General features: G+C 39.0%; 1 protein-coding gene across 7 annotated transcripts in view; it reads left to right on the plus strand.

The window, feature by feature from the left end:
* GJC1 (gap junction protein gamma 1) overlaps nucleotides 1-19,306 on the plus strand; it is a 45,977-nt gene extending 26,671 nt beyond the window's left edge. For 6 of the 7 annotated variants that reach the window (XM_008520623.2, XM_070561787.1, XM_008520626.2 and 3 more), the window contains 2 exons: nucleotides 12,094-12,169; nucleotides 13,596-19,306. In XM_008520623.2, the coding sequence (XP_008518845.1) occupies nucleotides 13,616-14,806 (1,191 nt within the window). In that variant the 5' untranslated portion in view covers nucleotides 12,094-12,169; nucleotides 13,596-13,615 and the 3' untranslated portion in view covers nucleotides 14,807-19,306. The remainder of the gene's footprint in view (nucleotides 1-12,093; nucleotides 12,170-13,595) is intronic. The other variant, XM_070561789.1, reaches the window with a different exon arrangement.
* Nucleotides 19,307-20,439: the final 1,133 nt, after the last annotated feature.

Here is a 20,439-nt window from a genome sequence, read left to right on the forward strand (position 1 = left end):
AAATTGATGGTAAGAAGGCTTATTGGTATGTGTAGTGTTCCATCATGTGGATGTTACCATAGTTTATTCACCCTCATCAATTATTAGTCATTTAGGTAATTTTCATAGGAAGTTTTCAATTCTTCAGATATTTCAGATACTCAGATTTAGGTGCACGTGATGTGTTTGATAGCATCATAAAGTAATAATTCATAGATTGATGACTTATTAGATATTGGAGTTAAGAGAATATAGTATAGTGAAAACAGAAGACTTCGAAGTTTAACCTGTTGAACCAACCTGTGCCAGTAGCTGTGACTTGACTTAGTTACTTTTCTGAACCTGTTTCTTATCTAAAAGGTAAGATTTTGTGAGGAAATGAACACTCAGTTTAGTTAGTTGCTGGCACATACGTGTCCAGTAAATCCTGAATTGTGTTTTGTTGTTTGTTTTATAGGGAAAGTAAGGATTGCTTTCTAAAAAAAGTCAAAATATTAATGGTAATGGAAGTCTAGGAGGTAAGTTTTTGGGATATAGGGGAAGAAGAAAAGAATTAGTTCTTTTGGGAACAGGTTCCAATTGATAAGACATCCATATGGAGATTTTTCAGTGGTAAGAGAGAGAATAGGGGCCAGCCTGGTGGCGCAGCGGTTAAGTGCGCAAGTTCCACCTCAGCGGCCCGGGGTTCGCAGGTTCAGATCCCAGGTGTAGACATGGCATCGCTTGGCAAGCCATGCTGTAGTAGGCGTCCCACATAAAATAGAGGAAGATGGGCATAGATGTTAGCTCAGGCCAGTCTTTCTCAGCAAAAAGAGGAGGATTGGCAGCAGATGTTAGCTCAGGGCTGATCTTCCTCAAAAACAAAAAAAAAAAAGAATAGGGGAAGATACCTGAATTTTAGTGATTTCTAATTTAACTCCATTGTGATCAAAACACATACTTTGTATGATTTGAATCATTTTAAGTGTATTGAGGCTTTCGTTATGCTCCAGAATATGGTCTATCTCAGTAAATGTTCTCTGTGTCCCTGGGAAAAAAGGTGAATTCTTCTGCTGTTGGTACATGTACTCTAAGTGTCAATTGTTGATAGTATCATTTGTCTTTTATACATTTACTGTTTTTTCTCTATTTGTTCTGTGCATTATTGAGTGAGGGGTGTTGAAATTTCCAGCTATTAATTGTGGATTTGTCTGTTGCTCCTCTTAGTTCTGTCAGTTTTTGCTTCATCTCTTTTGAAGTTCTGTTAATATATGTATAAACGTTTAGGAATTTTATGTCCTATTGGTGAAATGATCCCTTTATCATTATGAAAGGACCTTTTTTATTTCAGGTAATATTCCTTGCTCTGAGATCTACTTTGTCTGACATTAATATATAGTCACTCCAGATTTCTTGTGATTATTGTTAGCATGTTACATCTTTTTCTGTATTTTTGCTTTTAATCTCTTTGTGGCTTTATATTTAAAGTGGGTTTCTTATAGGCAGCATATAGTTGGATCTTGTTTATATAATCCGGTCTGACAATCTCTGCCTTTTAATTGGAATGTTTAGACCATTTACGTTTAATGTGGTTATTGATATGGGTTTAAATCTACCATCTTCCTATTTGTTTTTTTGTCTCATTTTTTTAAAATTCTTAAATTTTTTATATTTTTGAGAAAGATCAGCCCTAAGCTAACGTCTGCTGCCAATCCTCCTCTTTTTGCTGAGGAAGACTGGCCTTGAGCTAACATCTGTGCCCATCTTCCTCTACTTTATATGTGGGACGCCTGCCACAGCATGGCTTGCCAAGCAGTGCCATGTCCACACCCGGGATCCGAACCGGTGAACCTCAGGCCACCAAAGTGGAACATGCAAACTTAACCGCTATGCCACTGGGCCAGCCTGGTCTCATTTATTTTTTATGATTCCATATTATCTCCTTTGTTCACTTATTAGCTATAACATTGTTTTGTTATTTTAGGGGTTGATTTAAGGTTTACTGTATCCTTCTTTAACTTATCACAGTCTGTGTTTGAATAACATTAAACACTTCCTGTATAGTATAATAACCTTACAACAGTATATTTCCATTTCTTCTCCCTCAGCCTTTTGGGGTATTATTTTCATGCTTTTACCTCTATGTAAAAGAAGTATGTATAAAAAATACATCATAAATCTCACAATAAGTTGTGGCTGTTTTAAATAAGAAAAGATATCAGATGTCTTTTATACTTATGTGTTCTTCATTCCTTTGTGTAGAATAAAATTTCCATCTGATGTTAATTTTTTTTTTCCCTGAAAGACTTCTTTTAACATTTCTTGTGGTGCTCACTTGCTGGGGATAACTTTTTTCAGCTTTGGTATGTCTGAAAAAGTCTTTATTTCATCTTATTTTTTAACAACTTTATTGAGGTATAATTGACATAACAATAAATTACACATAAAGTATGTAGTTTGGTGTGTTTTGACGTACGTATGCACCCCATAAAACCATCACCACAATCACATATCCATCTTACCCAAAAAGTTCCTGCTACCCCTTGGTAATCCCTCTTTCTTATCCCTCCCTGCACCCTACCCACAGCTCATCCATGGGCAGCCACTAATCTGCTTTCTGTTTTTATAGTTGGCACTTTCTAGAATTTTATATAAATAGAATCATACAGTGTGTGCTCTTTTTCACCTGACTTCCTTCATTTCACCTAATTATTTTGAGATTCATCCATGCAGTACATATTAATAGTTTATTCTTTTTGTTGCTAAGTGGTATTCCATTGTATATGAGTATATCACAATTTGTTTATTCAGCAACCTGCTGATGGACATTTGTGTTGTTTCCAGGTTTTGGCTATTACAAATAAAATTGTTATGAATATTTATGTGCAAATGATTTTACAGATGTATGGTTTCACTTATTGAATAAATGCCCAGGAGCAGAATGGCTGATCATTGGTAGGTATATGTTTAGCTTCTATGAAACTGCCAATCTATTTTCCAAAGTGGTTATACTATTTTACATTTCTACTCATAGTGTATGAGAGTACCAGTTTCTCTACATCTTCACCAACACTCGGTACGGTCAGTCTTTTTAATTTTAGCTGTGGTAAACAGGTGGCTTATAGTATTTATTTTTTGTTTCCTCTTTGTTCTCCTTTTTGTTTTTTTGTTTTCCTGGTTTCCTGTAGGTTACTTGAACATCTTTTAGAATTCCATTTTGATTTATCTACAGTGTTTTGAGCATATCTCTTTGTATAGCTTTTTTAGTGGTTGTCTAGGTATTACATTGTATATACATAACATATTGCAATCTACTGGTGTCACATTTTACATATTCAAGTGAAGTATAGAAATCTTAACTCCCTTTACGTATGTTTACCCTCCCCCATTTATAATTTAAATATTTTCTCTACATACATTGAGAACTACATTAGGTAGTGTTATAATTTTTGCTTCAGTCATCAAACATAATTTAGAAAGCCCAAAGAGATGGAAAGTCTATTATATTTACCCATATTTTTACTCTTTCTTCTTCTTTTCTGATATTCCAAGATTCCTTACCAACAAATTCTGTTAGTTTCCCTTCACCTGAGATTATCTTGGTTTCTCCTTAATTCCTGAAGGATGTTTTCACTAGATGTAGAATTCTGGATTGACAGTATTTTACTAAAGCCCTTGAAAAATGTAATGTACCTCTGCCTTCTAGCCTCCATAATTTCTGATGAGAAATCCTCTGTCATTTAAATTAATTTTCTTCTATTAGTGAAATGTTTCTCCCTCGCTGCTTTCATGCATTTTTCTTTGTCTTTAACTTACAGAAAGTTGTCTTGACATGAATTTCTTTAGATTTATCCTGTTTGCTCTTTGCTCACTTGAATCTGTAGATTTGTGTCTTTTGCCAAATTTGGGGAATTTTCAGCCCTTATTTCTCTGAATACCCTTTTACCCCCATCTTCTTTGTGTTCTCCCTCTGTAACTCTGATGACATGAATGTTAGATCTTTTATTGAGTCCTGCACATCTCTGAAGCTGTGTTCTTTTCCTTTTTCCCCCAGTCTGTTTTCTCTCTGTTGTTCAAATTGGGTAATTTCTATTGTTCCATCTTCAGGTTCACTGATTCTTTTCACTGCCCTTTCTCTTCTACTGTCAGTCCCATCCACTGAGTTTGTTTATTTTGGTGATCGTCTTTTTCAGAAAATTCCATTTGGTTCTTATATCTTTTCTTTCTGAGACTTTGTACTTTTTCTTTCAAGTGTGTTCATGATTGCTCGTTGAAGCATTTTTATGAAGGCTGTTAAAATCCTCGTCATATAATTCTACTATCATGTCATCCTGGTATTGTCTATTCAAGTTAAGATTTTCCTGGTTCTTGGTGTGACACGTGACTTTTTATAGAAACCTGTATATTGGTTTTTTTTAAGAGATTCTAGATCTTACTTAAATATTCTTTATTTGCAAATCTCCTCTGATAATTCTCTGACAGGGCAGAGGGGGTACTGTCTTATTACTGCCAGCTGGGGTGGAAGTCCAGGTTCCCCTCTTGGCTCCCTTGACACTGAGAGATGGTGATGGGCTCTTTGTTACCGCTGGGTTGGTGACTGTGGGAGTTCAGACTTCACTGATACTGGCTGGGAGGTGCAGGGGTGCCTCATTACTGCTCCTCTTCCCACCTCCACTGACACCATGGGGAGGTGATCTCGTTACCACTGGACAGTGGTAAAAGTCCTGACTCTCTGCTAGGCCTCCTCTGACACCTCCCCAGTGGGGAGGATCATCTTTGTTTTTGAAAGATCACTTTGCTGGATATAGAATACTGTTTTTTTCTTTCAGTATCTTAAATGTGTTGCTCTGATATCTGGCTTACATTGTTTCCATTGAGAAATCTGTCATTCTCGTCTTTGTTCTTATCTAAAGTGTCTTATACCTGAGATTTCTGGTTAAGTTTCTGGTTCTGTTTTTCACCAAATTTGAAAATTTTGGGCCGCTATCTCTACAAACATTTTTGCTGCTCCCTCCCTTTTTCTGGGATTGTAATAACAGTTATTAGGCTGCTTAGTTGTTTCACAGCTTACTGATGCTCTGTTCACTTTTTTCCTGTCCTTTTTCTCTCTGTTTTATCCTGGATAGTTTCTGTTGCTGTGCCTTCAAGTTTTAAATCTTAAGCATTGTCTCATCTCAGATGTAGTTTTCATCTCTAGAAGTTCAGTTTCAGTCTTTTTTATATCTTCCATGTCTCTCTTTATCATGTTCATGCTTTCTTCTACTTTCTTGAACACATGGAATATGTTTGTAATAGCTGTTTTAATAATGTCCTTTTATACTACTTCTAGCTGTGTCATTGCTGGATCTATATCTATTGATTTTTTTCCTCCTTATGGATCATATTTTCTTGTATGCCTGGTAATTTTTTATTGGATGCCAAATAGTGTGTATTTTATGTTTGGGGTTCTGGTTTATGTTTTTTGTATTTAAATATTTTTGAGCTTTGTTCTGGACTCATTTAAGTTCTGAAAACAGTTTGATTCTTTGAGGCTTGCTTTTAAACTTCATTGGGGGGAGGGTGGCAGAAAACCTTTAGTCAAGCACTCATTTCCCCCTCTTCTGAGGCAGTACCCTTCTGAGTACTCTATTTGATGCCCCATGTGTTAGGGTGTCTCCAGTCTGGCTAGTAGGAACACAAATTTTATTCCTGGCCCTGTGTGATATCTTGGGGGTTTTCAATATGTTCCCTCCTAGTTCTTTTTTTCTTTTAAAGATTGGCACCTGAGCTAACAACTGTTGCCAATCTTCTTTTATTTTTCTTTTGTCTGCTTTTTCTCCTCAAATCCCCCCAGTACATAGTTGTATATATTTTTTAGTTGTAGGTCCTTCCAATTGTGGCATGTGGGACACCGCCTCAACGTGGCCTGATGAGCAGTGCCATGTCCATGCCCAGGATCTGAACCGATGAAACCCTGGGCCACCAAAGCTGAGCACACGAACTTAACCACTTGGCCTCGGGGCCGGCCCCTCCCTCCTAGTTCTTGTCCCTTCCTTGGGTAGTGTCCTCACATACATTCACTGATCAGTACTCAGCTGAAGACCGAGGAGACCCCTCTAGAGATCTCCTGAGTTTGCTCCCTGTGCAGCTCTCTCCTCTCCAGTACTCTGCCCTGTGAATTCTAGCTACCTTGGCATCTCCAAAGTAGAGATGTTGCTCCTCCAAAGTAGAGGCCTGTCCTGTGTCTCCTCAGTTCGGTGAGTGTGCCAGGCTCTGTTTAGGTTCCCGCTACCTGCTCTGCAGCCTAGAAGCTCTCCATGCTTGCAGTGAGTTGGGGCAATCAGAGGTCTCACCTGTTGGTTTCCCTCGTCTCAGACAACCCTGTCTTGTGCTGCCTGTTGCCTAATGTCTGATAATATTGCTTCATATATTTTGTCTGGTTTTTAAATAGGAAGAGAAGAGAGTTGAAAGCATTTCCATCTGTTGGCATTTCTTTTCTTCAGTGAAGAATAATGTAAGAGCATGTGAAAATTTGGAATTGAGCTGGGATTGGAGATTTAAGATGGAAGTTTTGAAGAGAAAATTGTGGGAAATGGCAAAGGGAGACAACTAGGGAAAAGTAAGCAAATGGTTTCCTGAAAGATGTTGAACTGAGATTAGGAACTAAAACTTTTAAGTAAAAATGATTAGTTTCTAAGCCAGTGTTTTCCCTAACACCTGACTCCATAAGGCATCCTGTTTTCTGCTTAAACTGTCCAGTGAACCAGGGTTCACTGCCTCATGAGGTTGCTTATTCCTTTTTTGGACAGGCTTATGCAGTGGGAATCTAGGAGAAAAAATATGCATAGAAGAGATTGTAATAAAGAGTATAAAGCAGAGCCCACAGGAATGCATTTATTCATTTGTTTACCAAACATTTATTTAGCAGGTCATTGGGCTAAGTTCTAGGGAAGCAGAGGTGAAGGATGTGGTGTCTAACATCTAGGGGCTCCCAGTCCATTTGAGGGGATAAGACAAAAAGTTGGCAGCATCACTGGTAGTAATGGTAATAATGGTGCTTTTCTTGAGGCCAGGCACAGCTCTGAGCACTTCATATGTATACATCTGTGTATCTCCCCTTTCAGAAGTATCATCATCTCAGACTGCTGTCCCCTGAACTCAATTTTCCAACTTCTCTAGTCCATATCCTCAATGCCCAAATAAGTTATCCTACTTAATTAAATAATTTTTGTTGAAGATAGCCTTTTCCTAGTTTTATTCTTCCTTCCCAACTTCCAAGAAACGTTGCAGTTCTTTTGGGTTTTGTTTTTTGGTGAAGAAGACTAGCTCTGAGCTAACATCTGTTGTCAATCTTCCTCTTTTTGCTTGAGGAAGATTGTCACGGAGCTAACATCTGCGCTCATCTTCCTCTATTTTGTATGTGGGATGCCACCACAGCATGGCTTGATGAGCGGTGTACAGGTCTCCGCCAGGATCCAAACCCACGAATCCCGGCTGGCAAAGTGGAGTGCACAAACTTAACCATTATTCCACTGGGCTGCCCCCTGTTTTTGTTTTTTAACTTTCAATTCATTGTACACATAAGATCTTAAACTCTGAAATTTCACCCTTTGATCTTTGTGAGTTTATTATTTAGTTAATTCTGATCCCAAGGATTAGGATAAGGTCCCCTCTTCCTTGTTCACATGGAACCTGTACATAGGTCATCTGTAATGTACTTCTTCACTAGTGGTTGAGAGCCCAGACTCTAGCAAGACAGGCTGACCTCAAATTCTGGCTTCACCACTTCATAACTGGATGATCTTAGGCAAATTTTATAAACTTTCTGGACCTCATTTCTTCCTCTTTAAAATAGATCTAATCATATAATCTACCTCTTGAGATAATCCAAATAATGTGGTTTACATTTAATCTTGGGTTTTTTTTTTAAGGTTTTATTTTTTCCTGTTTCTCCCCAAAGCCCCCCGGTACATAGTTGTATATTCTTCGTTGTGGGTCCTTCTAGTTGTGGCATGTGGGACACTGCTTCAGCATGGTTTGATGAGCAGTGCCATGTTCGTGCCCAGGATTCGAACCAACGAAACACTGGGCCACTGAAGCAGAGTGGGCGAACTTCACCACTCAGCCACGGGCCCAGCCTCTACATTTAATCTTCAAAAATCCTATGAGTTCTGTTTCACAGAAAAATGCAGGGCCGGCCCCGTGGCCGAGTGGTTAAGTTCGCACACTCCGCTTCAGCGGCCCGTGGTTTCACCGGTTCTGATCCTGGGCGCGGACATGGCACCGCTCATCAGGCCATGTTGAGGCGGTGTCCCACATGCCACAACTAGAAGGACCCACAACTAAAATATACAACTATGTACTGGGGGGCTTTGGGGAGAAAAAGCAGGAAGAAAAAAAAAGATTGGCAACAGTTGTTAGCTCAGGTGCCAATCTTTAAAAAAAAAAAAAAGAAAAATGCAATAAACTTTGACTTGATCCTGTTAGGATATAACTGATAGAAAACTCTTCAAATATAAAGAATTTGGGAAGGAATTACATATTATCATATTGATGTCAACTAGTTTTTTAAATTATATTTTCTAGTGCAACACAGGGTAGATTTGTAATTTTAGTTATTTGGAAAATGGACTAAAAATAGCACATTTGGTTTCTGTCCAATAAATGTTACATAAGCAAACACGATTTTCTTCAGTATGTATTTTCTTTGTGTATGTGTGAATCCTTTTGAATTATGGGCTACTGTGAATCGCAATATTCTTTATTTAAAAAGCCATCCTAGAAAGATTAACTTTTCTACCTTAATTTATTCTAGAAATTGACTGATGTGACTATATAAAAATAATAAAATTTGAAGGAAGACAACAGACTGAGGTATTTATATTAAATGTCAAATGGTTAATGTCTGTACTATATTAAGAACACATTCTGCAGATAAATGGGCAAAAAGATAGAAATAGATAATCCACAAAGAGGGAAGAATATGGGGGAAGTGTATCCTGCTATATTAAAAACATGCAGGGGCTGGCCCAGTGGCACAGCCGTTAAGTTTGCACGTTCCACTTCGGTGGCCTTGGGTTCGCCCATTTGGATCCCGGGTGCGGACATGGCACAGCTTGGCAAGCCATGCTGTGGCAGGCGTCCCAGATGTAAAGTAGAGGAAGCTGGACACAGATGTTAGCTCAGGGCCAGTCTTCCTCAGCAAAAAGAGGATTGGCAGCAGATGTTAGCTCTGGGCTAATCTTCCTCAAAAGAAAAAAAAAGAAAAATTGGGGGCCGGCTCTGTGGCCGAGTGGTTAAGTTCACGCACTCTGCTTTGACAGCCCAGGGTTTCACTGGTTTGGATCCTAGACGCAGACATGGCACTGCTTGTCAGGCCACGCTGAGGTGGTGACCCATATGCCACAACTAAAAGGACCCACAACCAAAATATACAACTATGTACTGGGGGGATTTGGGGAGAAAAAGCAGGGAAAAAAACCATACAAATTGAGGAGCCGGCCTGGTACCATAGTGGTTAAGTTTGCACACTCTGCTTCGTGGCCCGGGCTCCAGTGGGTTCAGATCCTGGATGCAGACCTACATACCACTCACCAAGCCATGCTGTGGCAGTGTCCCACATAGAAAATAGAGGAAGATTGGCATAGATGTTAGCTTGGCAATAGTCTTCCTCAAGCAAAAAAGAAAAAGAGGAAAATTGGGCAACAGATGTTAGCTCAGGGCTAATCCTCCTCACTAAAAAAGAAAGAAAAATGCAAAAAAAAACCCCACATACAAATTGACACAATTGTGGAATACTATTTTGCGTCTAGTGAAGTAGCATAACAAACAATAGTGATGATCATGGTCGAGGGGAAATTGTAACCATTTGTTGCCAGGCATTATAAATTACTAGGACTTTTTTTAGAAAGTCAAATGACAGTACAAACCAAGAACCATGCAGCTTTACAATTTCCTTTGACCTAATAATGCCACTTCCTGGAATTTGTCTATAGATAAATTCAACCAAAGCATAAAGGATACATTCAAGAAGATACTAAGTATAAAAGTACATATAAATCATTTGAGGCTTTCCTAATTAGCAAAAAACATTTAGGTATTTGGCATCCTCCCACCTCTCTCCACCATCGGTTACATGCTCCCATGTCATTTTCCATTCATAGATGGAGTATGGAAATGACTTTTATTTTTTCATGAGAGCCGTTCGCAGGTTAAGTGCATGCTCTCAGTCCCTACTCTATAACCCAGTGTGTTTGCTGAAGCAGGGAAGTCAGAGAAGACTATGCCCTGAATCTTAGGTTTCTGAGATCAAAGCAAAAAAATAGTTCCAGAAGAAAGGGAACTTGAGTAGAGCAGGAACACAGTGAGACCACGCTTGGCAGTGACACAGTCTGCTTAGAAATGTCAATTCAAGAACCCACCATTCTACTCCTTCATTTTTCCTGTCTGCGCCTCTCTCTCTCTCCCTTTCTCGTGTCCTCCCATCCCCCAGTGCAGTAATATACTCTGATATTTAATCCATATTTAAGCATTCTCTTAGTGCTTGCAAAGAGAGGAAGGGGATTTGGAAAAAGGAAGACTATCAAAGAAAAACCTACTGAATTTTCAGTAGATCAAAACAGTGGTGATGCTCCCATTCAGTTTGCGAAGGAAGAGCATGGTTATTTTAGAAAGAAAATTGCCTATCACGCATTTTATGAGATGCTGGAGTTAAGTTACTAAACACATCACTTATACTCAAGGTATGGGTATAGGGTGCTGTGGCACTTACGAATGCTCGTGGAAAACCAGGCTCTAAGGGGTCAGCATTTTCTAGGCCTACAGTTTAACCAGTATACAATACTTCTCTGTATTTAAATGGCTGCTTTATGACTCACATAAGCTTTCAAGAGCTTATCGACCAATTCATCTTCCCTCCAAAAAGTTGGATTATTGTATGAGATGCTGAACTGCTGAGAAATTCCTTCATAGCAATAATTATTAAAAAGCTATCCATTTGTCTTTGGTGTGGATGGAGGTGTAGAGGATGCGTTTTCTAACTAATTAACACGTGCACTTCCATGATTTTGGCTTATTGGAACAAATAGAATTTCAGGCTTTGGGGGAAATGCTTTAGATGTGGCATTTGGAAAAACTCTGAGTCTGAACTTGTGGATATGAATCATTATGGAGTTCTATGTAGGAAACGTGGTTTATGTCACCATTTAAAGATTACATATTGTTTACTTCTTGTTTTGTGGTTTTGTAGCTTGTGTATTCAGTGAGAGGAGAAGTGGTGTTCAGTTGGACATCAAGGCTGGAAATGGGAGTTGTACTTGAAGTCTTATGGGCAGATCTTTGTGTGGTCAGATTCTTATGTAAATCTTGATAGTTGCATGTTATGTGGATGCCTGAACTTACTTTTCTCTTCTTCACTGACCTTTTGGAAATTGTGCCAGGTTTTTTCCGTGTCTTACCGAAAACAATTTTTATTAAGTTACTATGAAAACATAACACTCAGAGATTCTTTTACATTTATTTATTATTAAATGGTAGTAAATGAACAAAGTTGGCATGTTATGGATGACTCTTGGCCATAGCTGTTCAAAGTTGGCAGAAAGTAATGAGCAATAGTTTGTCCTGGCTTTTTTTTTTTTTTTTTAATCACAATACAGATGCAGGTGTTTTCTTTCTCTGGGCCGTTGAATCTGTAAATCACCTCCTGTGGATGCTGGTGTCCCACTGACGGAGAGCCAGCTGTTGGGTGTTTTAACTAAACAGCTTGCTCCTAGTTGGCTGCTCAGATCCCAGCGACCTTGCCTGCTCCAGGGAATAGAGAGGGAATAGAGCACTCAGAGTGAGGATTTCCACAAGGCCTTTGTGACCGGGTTTAAACTTGTTGAGAGTTTTCTGCTTTGGCTTTTTCCTTTAGGTGCTGGAGTTCATATGCTTCAGATTTTCATGAATGATTCATCTTCTTGTCATATTTTTACGTAGTTTCTCCTACCACATGTATTGGGAGGGGGAAACAGTGGTAGCAAACTCATGCCTGTTTCTTTCTCATGCTGATTGATTCCTATGGTACATAGAAAACTGTTTCTTCCTGAAAATGGCATTTTAGTGATTGTTTTCTGTGGGAGGAAGCTTATGACTTTCTCTGTTCTTTTTCCCTTCCAGAGGGACTCTGGAAAAGTTGTAAGCAAAACATCATTTCTCTAAGAAAATTTTGGATAACAGAAGTTCTGGATAACAGGTAAAGTGTATTTAGACTTCTTTGGTGGCTCAGCTTCGGTGGCTGGGGTTCCGTTCCTGGGTGCCTCTGTTAGCGGCCATGCCGTGCTGGTGGCCCACATACTAAAAATAAAATAGAGGAAGATTGGCACGGATATTAGCTCAGGGAGAATCTTCCTCAGCAAAAAAACAAAACAAAGCAAAAAACTTCTTCAGTAATACTGATAACCACCTATAATCTATATAAGTAAACTGGGAGAGAGAAGGAGGAAAGCTAGGTATACTTTGTGTCAGGGATGTATTAGAGGTTTTACATACATTGTCTCACTTAGCTGATCTTTATCAGAATTCTGGGCATAGATCTAAGAATCTCAAAATAAAACTATCCTTCAAAATGCTGTTTTAAATGGATTTGCCTGTTGGTTGGATTTAATATGCTCATAATTCAATTGCAAACATTTTTTAACATCTACCGTAAGCAAAATACAGAAATATTATACAGAATCCTAGAATCTGCTATGCTGTGCAGCCTAGCTAGGGAGTGGCTTCCTAGTTCTTTTCTGTCTTTTGTTTTAGTTCTTGATCGCTCTCGGTTGTTTGCAGCTATACTGTCTCAATTCTTTTTCATACTTTGTCACCAGGTCCAAAATTTAAGTTTCCTAATAAGGTACCTCTTCACAGTGCAGTCTAGCCCAAGCGTCCCCATTATGTTCTCAGTGGTAGTCTTACTGTGACCTGACTGAGTAGCTACACCTCTGTGCTATTGTCTTATCTACATCTCACAAAGTTCTGAAGGTCTTATGAAATAACAGTATATGTAAAGAATCCAGTATTTTGTCTGAGAAATACATCTCAAGGGATAGCTACAATTTTACCTTTTAAACTAGGGAAGAGATGAAATAGTAGTATATATAAAGTTTATACATAGTATAAAAAGTGTATATAAAATTTACCTTTTAAACTAGGGAGACTTGAAGACAAACTGGACTTCCTAGGACCCTGGTAGACCCAAACAAGTGCTCATAGACTGAGGTGAATTGTCCTACCTAAGGGTAGTAGAGAGTGAGATGCTATTTATTCTAATAATCATTCTAGTGTGAGCCTTGAAGTTAGATTTCAAGTATGCAGAGAAGTAGTTCCTAGTGATATTATCAATAAAAAATTAAAGTGTGGGGCCAGCCCTGTGGCTCAGTGGTTAAGTTCGCGTGCTCTGCTTCAGCAGCCCCAGGGTTTCACCAATTTGGATCCTAGGTGTGGACATGGCACTGCTCATCAGGCCGTGCTGAGGCGGCATCCCACATGCCACAACTAGAAGGACCCACAACTAAAAATATACAACTATGTACTGGGGAGCTTTGGGGAGGAAAAGCAAAAATAAAATCTTAAAAAAAAAAATTAAGATTTTAATATTTGTTGATTTTCCTTTGGTATTTTTCTGTCTTTATCAGGGCAAACCAATTCAATCACCATGAGTTGGAGCTTCCTGACTCGCCTGCTAGAGGAGATCCACAACCATTCCACATTTGTGGGGAAGATCTGGTTCACAGTATTGATTGTCTTCCGGATTGTCCTTACAGCCGTAGGAGGAGAGTCCATCTATTACGACGAGCAAAGCAAATTTGTGTGCAACACAGAGCAGCCAGGTTGTGAGAATGTCTGCTATGATGCCTTTGCACCCCTCTCCCATGTGCGCTTCTGGGTGTTCCAGATCATACTGGTGGCAACCCCCTCAGTGATGTACCTGGGCTATGCCATTCATAAGATTGCCAAAATGGAGCATGGTGAAGCAGACAAGAAGGCGGCTCGGAGCAAACTCTATGCAATGCGTTGGAAACAGCACAGGGCTCTGGAAGAAACAGAAGAAGACCATGAAGAGGATCCCATGATGTATCCAGAAATGGAATTAGAAAGCGAAAAAGAAAATAAAGAGCAGAACCAACCTAAACCCAAGCATGATGGTCGACGGCGGATTCGAGAGGATGGGCTCATGAAAATCTATGTCCTGCAGTTGCTGGCAAGGACTGTGTTTGAGGTGGGTTTTCTGATAGGGCAGTATTTTCTGTATGGCTTCCAAGTCCATCCATTTTATGTTTGCAGCAGAATTCCATGCCCTCACAAGATAGACTGCTTTATTTCTAGACCCACTGAAAAGACCATCTTCCTTCTGATAATGTATGGTGTTACAGGCCTTTGCCTGTTGCTTAACATTTGGGAGATGCTTCATTTAGGGTTTGGGACAATTCGGGACTCGCTAAACAGTAAAAGGAGGGAACTAGAAGATCCGGGTGCTTATAATTATCCTTTCACTTGGAATACACCATCTGCTCCCCCTGGCTATAACATTGCCATCAAACCAGATCAAATCCAGTACACCGAACTGTCCAATGCTAAGATTGCCTACAAGCAAAACAAAGCCAACATTGCCCAGGAACAACAGTACGGCAGCCATGAGGAGAACCTCCCAGCTGACCTGGAGACTCTGCAACGGGAGATCAGGATGGCTCAGGAACGCTTGGATTTAGCAATCCAGGCCTATAGTCACCAAAACAACCCCCATGGTCCCCGGGGGAAAAAAGCCAAAGTGGGGTCCAAAGCTGGGTCCAACAAAAGCAGTGCTAGTAGCAAATCAGGGGATGGGAAGACCTCCGTCTGGATTTAATCTTGGCTGGACTTAAAACTTGTGCTTTTCATAGTTTATGGTAAGCAGCGACTCACTGAATAATGACTTCCATTGAGTAAACATTTGGCTCTGGTTATCTTCAGGGATGCTGTTGGCTCACGATCCAAGCTCAGGGGACTCTGAAGGCGGGGCTGGGACAAGGGAAGAGAATGGGAAACACAGTGTTCCTGGGCACATGTTCCGGCAATACTACAGTTGCAGAACTTTACATTTGTGTCTTCCAGATCTGGAAAAGAAGAAATATATTTAAATCATTCTTGTTGAACAGTTTTTGTATGTACAGTATTATGGTACTTTTTTTTTAGTATGAGAACTTTTTTTTGTATTTGTACATTGGACCACTGTAGTTATACTTTTATATTAAAGGAAAAAAATCCTTATCCTTAAGGTAATGCCTGTTAGGCTAGTGTTATTACTTTGTTCAGCAAATTCTACCCTGGGTTTAAAGTTTTAATAGATACTACACCCAATAAAAGTGCCTCTCATGTTGCAGGGGAGATTTCAGGTATGTCAGGAGTTGGAGGAGGAGGAGTCAGTTTTCAGTCTTGGAAAGAAAGTCCACAGTAGAAGGAGTAGAGATGTTCTCTCTTATCCTTGAGAAATCTGTGAATCTCATTCATGTGCCCAGAATTGTATGCAGTCTTTGAAAACCTGTTTGTATTTTTAGAGGAGATAAATGATTCACTGCGGGACTCCTTAAATGTCAAGCATTCCAATGTATGCGTCGATGGTGTGTATATAATGGCTGATACACAAAGGTGTCCTCAGTCCACTAGCGGCATGGAGACCCTGGCTAGAGTTGTTACTAAGATTCCTCTATCACAAAGCAAAGCCACACCTGGAAAATGAGCCCTAATAGGATGTTTAGTTGTGGACCTGTTTGCTTTGCCTTAAATCTCTGTCCAGAAACCTGCCTCTCTCTGGTTTCTTAAGAAGCCAGTGATGGATATTTTCTTTGTATGTTAACATTAGAAATAGAAAAGTTCCCTTGTAGGCTAAGCTACTTCTACTGCATATGGCAGAAGGCCTAAATCCAAATTCCTTATTTTTTATAGTTTACCATGGAACTTTTATAATTTACATAGTCTTCTGCCAATGTAGGTTTCTGCCTGGAAGACCAGTCAGACCTGGGACATCTGTAAATAGACCTAAAGAGGATTTCAGTATTTATAGACCTAAAGAGAATTTCAGTATTTATTTCCTATGGGCATATATATTTGTCAATGACATGCATTAATGTTCACGTAACACTTGTAATTTGCAGTATTTTATGACCATTTTCAACCTTATATTATGTTGGAGAGCTTTGCTCTCCCGTCATGTTCACATGGTTTATCTTGCTGTTTATGATCTTCTGAGTAAGAGCTGGGTAGAGATTTAAAAGAAGGGGCCTTTGCTTCACCAGGGAGCAGTGCCTCGTTTTCTGACAGAAAGCTATTGCAGGCCACCTCTGACTTTGAAACTCCAAAAGTATTATTTTTTATATCTTGATTTTAAAATGCCTATTCTCCATTATTTAGGAGAATCCTAGAACAGCATCCTTTGTGTACTTCTTTTTCATTTGTTTTTTTTTCTTTGTTCTCCATCACACTTCCCCCTCTCCCCCCAAAAAAAAGAAAGTAGGAGATTTAAGCTTATCTTCTGGCCATGCATTTACCTTTCTTTTCTTTATATATATATATATTTTAGCCTAGAGAAGCTCCTCAGGATCTCTAAACATTTTAAGCAAAAAGTAAACTCAGGTGAGACTGAAGTGGAAATTTCAGAAAATGAGATACATGTATGTATCCTGGATAACTGACATGCATTTCCTTCAAACCAAATGTTTAATAAGGAAATTCAATAATTATTGTAAGAAAGCAGGCAAAATTTTAAATACCTAAGCCTAGCTAAGATAAAGAACTGCCGATTAATTCTTATGTCACTAGAACTTCAAGTAGATTTCTTAATTGAAGGACAGAAAATATGCATACACTCACATCCGTCCATTCAGAGCCTGGAGGAGAACAGAGTGGCTTTGCCAGCGGAAAGGTTGGGGATTTGAGAGTGATGAAGAGGCAAGGAATCAAGCAGAAATGCCAAGCAGACATTCGGCGCCAGAAGCATCCACTCAGTTTCTACAAACAGTGCCCCTGGTGTTTCATCTTGGCTTGTTCTGATGAGATTGTTGTCTTTTGTGTCGGGATAATTCTTCAACTTAATATATAGAAAGATATTCTAAGTCACTTCACATGTGCACACACTTAAAATCTATTTTTCTCTCACTAAAGTTTTAGTTATGACATGGAGTTCCCAACTCTCAGTGCTTTCTTAGTACATTTCTTTCAGCCTTTGAACATATGAGTTTGCCAAAGCCATTTTCCTAAAGACATGTTATGGACCTACGTTAAAGAAATGGCCATATCAGTGTCTAGCTTAACCCTTAATTGCGTCTACATTGAATCTATAATAATATTGTTCTGGAACTTAAAAGTATTTGTATAAAAAGCCTGACAACAGTTCTTTTTCTTGTCAAAATCATATTCCTTTGAATTGCCTTATAAGACATGCTCTGCCATCTGACATTTGCTTCTTTAACTAGGAGCTAGGTCCTTCACATACTAGAATCAGGATATAACCAACAACATGTTTATATTCCTTAACATGTTGGGCTTATTCAGATGTGGTGTGTCCTTTGTTCATCTATGTTAAAATCTGTTATTCAGAAGAGATGTATAAAATAGGCTTTTTTCTTAGGGCAAGTTTGAGGGCAGAATTAGATAAAATTTTCCCCTAAAGAAATATTAACGTTTGTTTTGTGGCTTTGTCTTTGCTTTATGACTTAGTTTTGCCTGTTTCTATATTTGTTCATTTAAAACCACAAGTGTGTTACTTCATTTGAAGTCATTTTTTCTGGGGATTTTCCTTAACTAATGTCTATAGAGTTACTTTCGATAAAAATGAACTTTGCCATCTAAAATGATTCTCACAGGTTAGGACTCCCACATCTCTGTCTTTTAAAAAGAACACCTGTATCTTTCAAGAGAAAAAAATCATCGTTAGGTAACTTAATCTGTCATTCCTTCTTGGTATGAAATTAGGCAGTTGACTTGACTTTTCCAAGTTTCAGCAGCCACTTTGCTCTCAGAAGGGTTACGAAGTAAAGAGAGTCTCTGGTAAAAGATATTAAAAGACCAACTATTATTGGTCATTTGTCTGAGCTTAAAGCTCCAAAAAAAGTAGTTGAAAGAAGAAGGTGATGGTAGTAAGATGTCCTTCAGTGCTGTTTATCACAAGAATCAGTGATGGTTTAAAACTTGCTCTAAGCAGTTTATACCAAGAATGGACTTAAATATTATTCCTATTAGTCATACCTATGCTTTTACCCATTAAGCTTATAAATGTTGATGCTTTATGCTTTCTGTCTCATTTAAACGACAGTACACTTCTAAAAATACCAACTATAGTTTATGATAAATTTTTGGCCAGCCAGCTTTTGGAAAAAGGCAGGTATGTTATACTTGAACCTACTTCAAGAAATGCCTTTTTATAAAGGAAAAGTCTTTCCTGACTGAAGAAAAGCACCTGAAGTCAAAAATACACACTTGCTGGTCATTTTGATTGGAAGGTTCCAGGTATTAGATTAAATTTATCTTTATAAAATCATGTAATCTCATGAAGAGTCTTATTACCTGAAAATAATAAAACCCCTGCGCCTATACAGTGCAGAGTTTGGAAATTAAATTTCAACTCACCTATATATCATAAATGAGTAATAATTCAGTCACCATCAAAGGTTAGAATCATAAAATTCAACTGCATACTTGTCACTCATGCTGGCCACACAAAACATCATGGAGAGTTTAAAAGATTTTATTTGTTGTTCCTAACGCAGTTATGTTGTTTTGTTGTTTTTAATAATGATGTTAACTTAGTTTGGTTCTTGCACATTCCACGTTAATAATCATGCTTTTTACAGAAGCAATCCATAGTATCCCAGAATCCAGGCATCCAAACAAGAGTCCTACTCCCATGCAAAATTTCTACGTAAATAAAAAACTGAGAATCTGCATTTCAGAGTTGGCTTGTTGAACCAGCAAAGACATTTTTCTATATACTTCCAAGATTGGAAATGCTTTTCTTTATTGTACTCTCAATTGTGTTTTCTTTAATAAGTCTCTTACAGAAGTCTCTACCTCGGGCACTAAGTGTTAGATACGGTTAGCATATTGATACTGAAAAACTTAGCTAGGACTTCCAACTTTTTAAGATAATTTAAATGTAAAATTCAGCTGTTAAACCAGAAATCTAATGTCATGTGGTGTGGTTTGGATATTGTATGAACAGCGAAGGAATTACCCATTCTAGTGCCAAAGATCACTCGTTGCTAATTTTGTGCTATACAGTCGATGTGAAACTTTATGGTTGGGACAGACTCTGTGCTCAGGGCCTTGTCTCTAGGAAGATTTTGTCAGTTCCAAATACAGTTTTAGAAGATTATTTGTGGTCTGTGCATCTTTTCCCAGACTTGAAAACTCAGCTGCCAGGAAATATCATATTGAGGATTTTGCCCCATTCTTTGTATAAAATAGTACCCAAGAACTTAATGGTTTACACAGAAAACCTGATACGAAAGTTTCTTCTCGTACATTCACCTGTAAGTTGATCTCAGTGGGAATGCGTGAGCAGGAAAATTTCCAAGTAGATATTTGGGCTCAAAAGATGTCCTTTTTCTTAACTAGTGTGGAACTCCTCTGGAATTGCTTGGGCTAAACGGATCAGCATATTTCTGGCGTCATAATCTGGGAAGGTGGCCTTGTGTGGGAGGAGAGGGAGGCTGAAGTCTCTGCACAGAAACTGGGAACCCACCCTGTCTCTGGCTCCGTTTGGTTCTTAAGGCCTTTTCTCCAAGAGTGCCTTCTGAGAGGGGTGCTCCCCACAGATGTAGACCAGTCCTGGTATGGCTGATCTACCTTCTGAGAAGAGAAGGGTGTGCACAGGAGAGGGCTGAAGAGAAGGTAGCATTTAATGCGACAATGCCCTCTCTTTTCCCAGACGCAGAATAGCTGACTGGTGGGTCACGCACAGAGCCCACCCTCAGCAGCAGATTGTAAAACTGGTCAGCCAGCCATATTTGGTAATAAACTTGTGAACTGTTTGAAAGCTGTTGGAGCAGTTAAGTCTCTTAGTTTTGAAAATGGATTCTTCAGCAGATTTGCCATCAGAACAGAGACTAATACCTGGAAAAGGTGTTGGCATCACAGTTAAAATCTGTTTTCTTTTCTATGGTAGAGTTTTAAACTATTTCTAAGGTTTTATTTTATTTATTTATTTTTTTTTGAGGAAGACTAGCCCTGAGCTAAGTACTGCCAGTCCTCCTCTTTTTTGCTGAGGAAGCCTGGCCCTGAGCTAACATCTTCCTCTCCTTTATATGTGGGACGCCTACCACAGCATGGTGTGCCAAGCAGTGCCATGTCTGCACCCGGGATCCGAACCAGCGAACCCTGGGCCACTGAGAAGCAGAACATGAGAACTTAACCGCTGCGCCAACAGGCTGGCCCTATGTCTAAGGCTTTAAAGGCTTATATTAATATACATGACTTTTAGGGTTTGCCTCGTTTAGTTATCAGACT

Source organism: Equus przewalskii, chromosome 10 (assembly GCF_037783145.1).
Source record: "Equus przewalskii isolate Varuska chromosome 10, EquPr2, whole genome shotgun sequence".
Lineage (NCBI taxonomy): Eukaryota > Metazoa > Chordata > Mammalia > Perissodactyla > Equidae > Equus > Equus przewalskii.